The sequence below is a fragment of the Octodon degus genome, unplaced genomic scaffold (genome assembly GCF_000260255.1).
Source record: "Octodon degus isolate 3935 unplaced genomic scaffold, OctDeg1.0 scaffold00019, whole genome shotgun sequence".
Classification (NCBI taxonomy): Eukaryota; Metazoa; Chordata; class Mammalia; order Rodentia; family Octodontidae; genus Octodon; species Octodon degus.
In genome coordinates, this window is record NW_004524595.1 from 5,635,746 (window position 1) to 5,643,794 (window position 8,049).

An 8,049-nucleotide genomic window follows, 5' to 3' on the forward strand; every position below is an offset into this window, starting at 1 on the left:
AAGGAAGCACACATTGCCTGCTCCTAGGAAGAAGTTTTAAACAGACAGAGCCCGGCCCTGATTGTCTCATTCTGGGCTTTAGTACACCTGGGATCCATTCTGATATCAGTCCTTACTCTCTCATTGCTCCATTGGTTCAGAATGTAGGGAATGAAAGGCCACAGATATCAGGCCTGCTGTGTCTTGACAAGAGGAGAAAGCAACGGCCCACCTCATTCTATAGGACAGAGGGCATGATCCAGAGCAGTGTACCCACCAACGTAGAGTCCAGCTAGGTAGGAAGCCAGCATTTTCTTCAGTCAGAAACACGCAGAAAAAACACCACCACCACCAACTCTCCCAAGCCCTTTTTGAAAGTAATCCAAGAAGTGATTTGAAAGGAAAGAACACAACACAGTAAGGCGGTGCCGCCGTGAGAATGAAGGGTGGTGATCTTCAAGCCAACCCAAGAACAGCGCTGGGAATAGCAACCTGCTGAAGGCTGCTTGCAGAAGAGAATGTAAATGTTGTAAAACCTGTCAAGGTAAAAATAACTTCAGCAACTGAAGTTGGGGGTAGGTGGAAGAAAGGGGGTGTACTTGCTAAGAATGTCAACCAGCAGTCAACCCACGGCATCTAAGTTGAAACTGTCACTAAGACATGACAGAATGACTCGGCCTTTGGGTGGATTATATTACCCGCCTCCTTTTGGAGGGGTCTTGTAAGAAGTCATATCTTGTGACAAGTTGATGTTCATCTAAAGACTACTTCCATTTTAATTTATTTCTCTTAAATTCTAGTAAGATTAAATTTCATGGTTTTAATTTTGAAATAGCAAATTTAGTATGATCTTTGTAAAATCAAATTGCTCCCACCTCTTTGTATATCTACCCTGTGCATCCACATAATATGCACATACAGACTTGCAGTGATGGTCACTAAGTGGCAATCTTGGTTTAATGCTGGGTGTTTGGACTTGCGATGATCTGTTACATATATATATATATATATATATATATATATATCCTTTTTCAAAGAGCCTGATGGCTTCAAATGTCTCTTTGTCAGGAACTTACCTAGTTCCCGACAGGGCCTGGGAACACGATGCTCCTAGATTTGCTCAGTAGTTCTAGAGTCACATCCTGAGAGCCATGCTTTGTGGACTGTATGTTAGGCTCAGGCACAACCAGCTCTAACCCAAGTCAGAGCTCGGTTAAGGCTGTCATGTTGGTAAATGTCAGGAGGGAAGGCCATTCCCATGGGTGGTGTTGGCCGAGCTGTATGGAGGTTCCCTGGGGTGAGGTTTTGAGAAGAATCTTGGGGCAGATAAGGGGAGACTAGGGAGGATGGGCAGCACAGGCCTGGCTCCTTCCTGAGAGCCTTTCTAATGCTGGTGCTGCCCAGGATCCTCTTCCCAGTTCATTCCTCCTGGATGACCTCATCCATGGGGCCCACCCAATACCTCCAGCGTACCCATGATGCCTGAATTTATCTCTGGCTCTAACCATTCTAGCAGTAGATCCCTATGCTCTGCTACCCATATCAGACTTGTGGAGTATGACCAAAACCTGCCTGTCACTCCTCATGCCCTGGTTAACCCCATCCCATTCACACTTCACCTAGAAACCAAGGTCCTTGTTGGCCCTGCTGCTCCATGTCCCCCATCAGCCTCCCCATCCAGCACTCTCGCCACCCTCTGTCCTCCTCCACACTCACCTGATGACCTTGAATCTCCTAGACCTAGTTTTACCCTCTACAGCCTGTGTGCACATTGAGGCCAGTGTGACCTTCCTCACTGCCCCTGGGTAGCCAGGCCCAGTAACTGCGCTCAGTCCGAGATTCTTGTGCTCCCCAGGCCTCCGAGCCCAATGGGAGTTCTACCTGGACTGCTGACCTTTTCTTGCCACCTGGACATTTTCCCCTTGCTCACTCCAAAAGAGCCAGTACTTTCTACCACCTTCCCTCACCACACTTTGCACCTGGTGTCTGTGCCCATTATTAGAACTGTCACCCATAAGTCCGTATCCAGATCCACGTGCATCTACCTCCTCAACCAGCTTGGGTCCTCCGTAGTCATCAGCACAGGACTTGTGCCAAGTACTCAGTAAATGTTCACTGAAGGGGAGAGAAGCCCAGAAGCCCAGGCCCAGGATATTCCGGGGCACTGTTTTAGAAGGGGGTGAACTCTGATCATCATAGCACACGAAGCATCCCTCCCACAGGGACATTGTCGGGCTCCTCTAGAGAAAGGAGCTATAGAAAGGTGATTGTTCTTCTGACTTTTCTCTTTGCCACCCCCAAGCTCTCTGCCATGCTCCTCCTCCTCTCTCTGCCTTCCCACCCTCTTTGAATGCCAAGATATTTGCATGCCAATAGAATAGAAGCCCCCTCCTCCGCAGCTTCCCAGGTTCTGCTTGGCTTCCCTTCAGAACTTGTTGCTCTGGCAGGTAGATTGTGTGTGTGTGTGTGTGTGTGTGTGTGTGTGTGTGTGTGTGTGTTTCCGCCTACATGTGCACACATGTGCATGGTCACATTCCTTGGCACTTGGTGGGCACTTGATGGCAGCTAGGTTGTGTGTCTCTCATGTGCATCTGCCCTGTGGGCCTTAGGCATGACCTGTGGCAGCTCCATAGCAGAGCCTCCGCACCCCTGCTTTTGTTGGTCTTGTGAGCAACCAAGGTGAAAAGCAACAGAGGCGACCAGCAGAGGATCACACAGTCACACCTTCTGCTGCACCCTTGCATCTGTCCTGTGCCCTGGATCTTCCCCCCGAGTTTCTCCATCACCTGTACATGCACAAGCTCTGGCTCCAGCTGAGCCAGGCCCCTGGGTAATAATCACTGGGATTCTAGGGCCCACAGTGGGTTACTGTGCGTACAGGGAGGAGTCCCTTCCAGCCTTTTAACAGCACCATCTGGCCCCATAGCTAACATTAAAATTAATTACCATGAGCATCAGGGATCCCATGAGCAGCCTTATTAACTAATTAACTTGTTACTATTCAGCATGTCTCCTTTCCACTTCTCCACAACACCTTCTGCCGAGGACAGTGGACAGTTCTGGTCAGATCCTTCCTCTGGGCAGAACCTACCAGGGCTCTCACTGCCTCTGAAATTATGAACAAACTGGGCCAGCTGCTCGGGGCATCCTGACGTGGACTCTGTGAGAGGTGTTTCCAGCCTTGTCACTATTCCACACCACAGCTTTGCCAATGAAGCCGAAGAGGACATTCACTGTTTGAACGCATGGTCTTCCAGAACCTCCTACCCTGCATTTTGCCAAGCTCTTCCCACCCTCCTCCTCCCCCAGGGCAATCTTAGCCATCTTTCTGGGTACCTTTCAGGGACCCTTGTTTCCATGGAGCCTGTTCTGACCTATCATAGACCCCCACCTCCCTTCAGTCTTCTGGCTCTTGCAGCTTTCTTACATCCCAATGCACATTGTATTGTGTGTAATGAGCAGACCCCTTCAAATTTTTTCCTTCTGAATTACAGATTCCCTGCGGCAAGAGGGATGTGCTGTAGTCCTATCTGTGTCCCTGCCTTGCTCCACCGCCAGTTGGTGCTCTGTAAATACAGGGGTAGGAAGGCCGGAGGCTCAGGGTGGGGCTGTGGATCCTCAGAAGAGAAGGTGAATGAGCAGAGGACACTATGCACCCACTGTACCTGCCAACAAGGGCCTCTGGAGAGTGGTAAAGGATGGGGCTACCTGCAGGGCAATATGTCGTAGTAGAAGACAACAGGGCTTTAAAACTTATTTTCTGTATCCTCTGTATTCAAGACTTGGATCTGGGCCAGCTCTACTTCTGAAGTTGGGGATGAGGACTAATAGAAAGTAGCCAACTGCTGCACTGAATAGTACATACTAAAAACAAAGGTTGTAAAACCTCAAAACATATGATTTCCTATCATTTTGCTACATCTTACTATTTTCATTCTCTCAAAGTATGTCCACAGTGCAGTGCAACCAGCCCTTCTCCATGGGGGTACATCCCAAGCCCCCAGGGATACCTGAAACCTGGCTGTGAATTGAACTCTAGAATACTGTGCTTTTCCCTATCCACACGCCTACGAAAAGGTGCAATTGGTAAATTAGGCAATGTGAAAAATAAACAGCACTAACGGCACAATGCAATTATAACTATATATACTGTGATAAAAGTAATTTGAAACTTCTAAGTTTGTGTTCCTGGAATTTCCCATTCAATGTTTTTGGATGACATTTGATGTGGAATAACCGGAACTGGAGGAAATAAAACTTCAGTGAAGGTGACCATTGTCCTCTACACCACTGTGCTGGACTCCTTCCCAGCTCACTGAAGGACACCATGTGGACAGCCTAAGAGTGGATAGTTATATCACAGATATAGGTGAAGACTGGTCTCTTTCAGAGAGCTGGTTACTAAACAGGAGCGCACCTCTGGGTATATGTGTCTGCTGTTCAGAGATGCTCGGGACAGCACAGCCACCTTTGCGACACCATCCTTCTGGTAAGAGCAAGGGTGGAATGCACTGATTTAGGGCTCTGAGGCCCAGCTCAGTGGCAGATGAGGGCACAGCTGCCTGTCTAGGATGATTGAGGAGGGGGCGGGTGCTAGTCCTCTTGCCCTGGCTTATGGGGAGAGCTGCTTGGTGGGGGCTATAAACATCAGAAACAATATCAAGCTTGGTATGAATGAATACAGACAGCCTGGGGTGCAGCCCAGGGAGAGAGCTCAGGAAGGGTGCCACCCATGCCTGACCTGCTGGCAGGATGCAGCTTCTCACTGAGGCCAGATACCTCAGTGACCCCTGGGACACTGAGCCAGGAGCATCCTGCCCACTGCAGGTTGGCACCAAGGCCAGGTGCCCAGGAGCTGCAATGCCCAGAAGCAGCAAGGAACAAAAGGGAACAACCTGACCGACTACCAGCAGACGGGCATCATCTCACCAACCATCTGGAGCCAAGCACCATGGTCTCCTAATGGTGGAGCCTAGCTAAGAGCTTGAACACAGCGGGTGTCTAACGATGATAGCTAAGCTACTAAGTGTATTAGCTGATCTGAACACAGCATTAGGATCTCCGTCTAATAGCTGAGGTAAGCAAAGCATCAAGAGGAGATGTAACTTGCCCAGCGTAAGGGAGTGATGGAACCTGGGCTGGAAACCAGTCAGCTGGCTGCAAAGGCTCTCTGCTCTATTCCCTCCCTGATGAGGGAGGGAGAGAGAATGAGAGGCTGCATGGGGACTTGGCATAGTTATCTGGGGTGAGCAGGGGTATTAATGTCACCAACACTTGGCTGAGAAACTTACTTGCAAAATGGCTTCAGGAAAACTGCCTATTCTTCATCTGGATGCTTATGTAGTTTGTTTTTTATTTTTTATTTTTGGCCTCACTATGTAGTCCAGGCTGGCCTCAAACTTGTACTCCTGCTTCCTTGGTGTCCTGAGTGTTGCCATGACAGGGGTGCACCACCAGGCGTGGGGGTTATGTAGATTTTTTTCTTGAAAAAGGAGGTTTATAAAGGGGTCAGCACAATGTCTGGCACATACTTGTTGCTCATACATGGAAGTTTATGGTGCTACCACTGGGCACCAGGGACCCAGTTCTAGTCCATCTCTAGCATCACCAGTGTAGGGTGATCTCAGGCAAGACCCGAAGACCTCAGTGCCTAAGTCTGGAAGAGGAGGGGCCTGGGCTGCCTGATCTTTCAGGTCCTTACCAGACTAAATATTTTCCGCCTTTATGAATAAAACTGCAAAGGAGGTGATTTGAGTGTCAGAAGAGACTGGCTGCATTGTAAAATCTGTGATTAATGTTTGAAAAGATGCAGCACAAAAATAATAATTATCCAAGTGTGGCACACAATCTTGGATTCTTTCATTAAGTTAACAAAATTCCCAAGGAGGTAACATTCAGAAACGGAAAACAACCTGCATTCCTTGATGGGAATCTTTCTAGAAAGCAGGAGACAGGAGCTCAGGACTCAGCCTAGGCTAGGCCAGCTGGAAGTTGTATCCATAACCTACTTGTTTTCACTGTTTCTAGATCAATCACAGGGTGGATCCTGGTGCTTTTGGAAAGCACAGTGAATGAAAGAATGCATGAAAGAATGAACAGGCAATTCCTAAAACAGCTTTTCCTGCACCCCGAGGCTTGGCTGCAGGAAATTCTTGCTCCTGTTAAATCAACATTTTTTTTTTTCTTTTTTGGTGGAACTGAGGATTGAACTCAGGTCCTTGCGCTTGCCAGGCAAGCACTTATTCTACTGAGCTACACCCCCAGACCCCTGTTAAATCAACTTTGCCGGGGACCAAAGTAGCTCTTGGGCTGTCCAAGGCCTAGGAAAAGTGGTGTCTCCAGATGTTGTGGGTGAAAACCAAAGCCCCAGGACTGGCCTCGGGAAATGACATTAATATGACAGTCCTTCCATGCTTGCTTACCCTATTTGAAAACAGTCTAAAACTCAAAACATACTGTGTGGTCTTTGTATCCTACAGTCTGTTCAGCTCCCAGGAGGAAGTATGTGTAAATCAGCCTGGATGGTATACACCACCAACCTCGAACTACTACGCAGCTTACGCTGCAGGATGCTGCCCACAACACTAATGTCGCTGGAATCCTGGGGGGTCCCACGCTGCCCAGTTCCCAGTAGGCGCCTCACAGCCCACCTCCTTACTCCCATCCTCGCATCCAGGCTGCTGTCTGGTGCTCCTCCCAACCCTAAAGCCCAGTCCATCTCTGGCTTCTCTGGCTTCTGGAGTCTACATCCTAGAAGGTCCCCTCTTCATCCCGGGCTTCCCCCTCTCAGCAACCTTCTTCCTAATAAGGGGAATCCATGAGCGCCCCCTCGTCCTACACACCGCCTGCTGAGATCACGATAACCCTTTCAAGGCCACTAGGCCTGGAAAAAAAATTGCGTGCGGGGTGCCTTCAAACCCCAAAGGGGCGGGGGGTGGGGTGGGGGTGGGGGGTGGGAGGTGGGCTCCACCCACGTAGGGCGCAACGGGAGGAAGTGGGGGAGGGCGCCACCTGCAGGTTCAGGTGCGGCCGGCGCGCGCTTACCCGGGCATGAGGCTGGGGGGCACATAGGCGGCATTGAACTCGGTCAGTAGGGTGCCCGCGCTGCGGGAGGCCATGGTGGCGATCGCGAGAGAGCAGTGAGCCTGGCTGAGACTCACGTTAGACGTAAATAGCGGGCGGGTCACCGGGCAACGCGTGCCTGGCAACTGGGTCTGGCCCTGGCGTTCCGGGACACTAGATCCTCTCGCCTTTCCCTCTCTGGAGCAGCCTGGTCGGGCCTGTTCGCTGCAGGACTCGCGGTGACCCGAGTTGGAACCCCTAAGGCACAAGAGGACTGGCTGGGCCTGGGTTTGAAGAAGAGTCAGACCCAGGAACTGGGGTAGCTGCAAGGAATCCCAGAAGTGACTCACCACCACACACACAGCTACCTTGCCAGGCGCTGCTTTGTGGGGCTCCAGGAAGTTGCTGTGTGGTGGGCCCACCTGGGATGATGGCTCAAAACCGAGGCTGCTTAATTTAAGGGTGAGGTGTGTTGCGGGGAGGGGTCCTGTTCTCATCTTGCTCCTGAAGCTACTCCACCCAAGCGATTTTGTGAGGGTCAAAAAGTAAATCATAAGAAAGTCTGGGTGTGTGATTTGTGTTTGTCACCAATCCTGCAGTTCAATTTTGCCCTGAAATCTATAGTGCTGGTGTCCACTCCAGACAGCAAGCTTCCTGAAGCCCTGCATCTCCCACTGTGGGCCTCCACCCCCTGATTCCTCCAGAGAGAGCACTGCTGGCCGTGGGCATGCCAGGGCCAGGGCCTCAGATGTTGAATGAGGAAGAGGGTGTGAAGACTCCTCCAAAGGTGCTGTTCTTAGTGACTTGGATGCAGACCCTGCCTCTGGCTCCCATGGCAGCAAGCCCGGAGTCAATGAAGCATGCCTGCATTGGCCTTCGCTACTCACAGTTCATTTTCCCCCTCAGATGTTAGACAGGGAACAGTCATCTACACAGCTGGACACGAGATGGCAGATCCTGGATCACAGGATGCCACTGGAACCAGAACTTGCCAGAGATGTGTCTGAC

General features: G+C 50.4%; 1 protein-coding gene across 1 annotated transcript in view; it reads right to left on the reverse strand.

Moving 5' to 3' along the window:
• CUNH2orf70 (chromosome unknown C2orf70 homolog) overlaps positions 1-7,119 on the reverse strand; it is a 14,420-nt gene extending 7,301 nt beyond the window's left edge. The window contains exon 1 of the mRNA XM_004627430.2: positions 7,024-7,119. Coding sequence (XP_004627487.1) covers positions 7,024-7,097 — 74 coding nt within the window. The 5' untranslated portion in view covers positions 7,098-7,119. The remainder of the gene's footprint in view (positions 1-7,023) is intronic.
• Between the last annotated feature and the right edge of the window lie 930 nt (positions 7,120-8,049).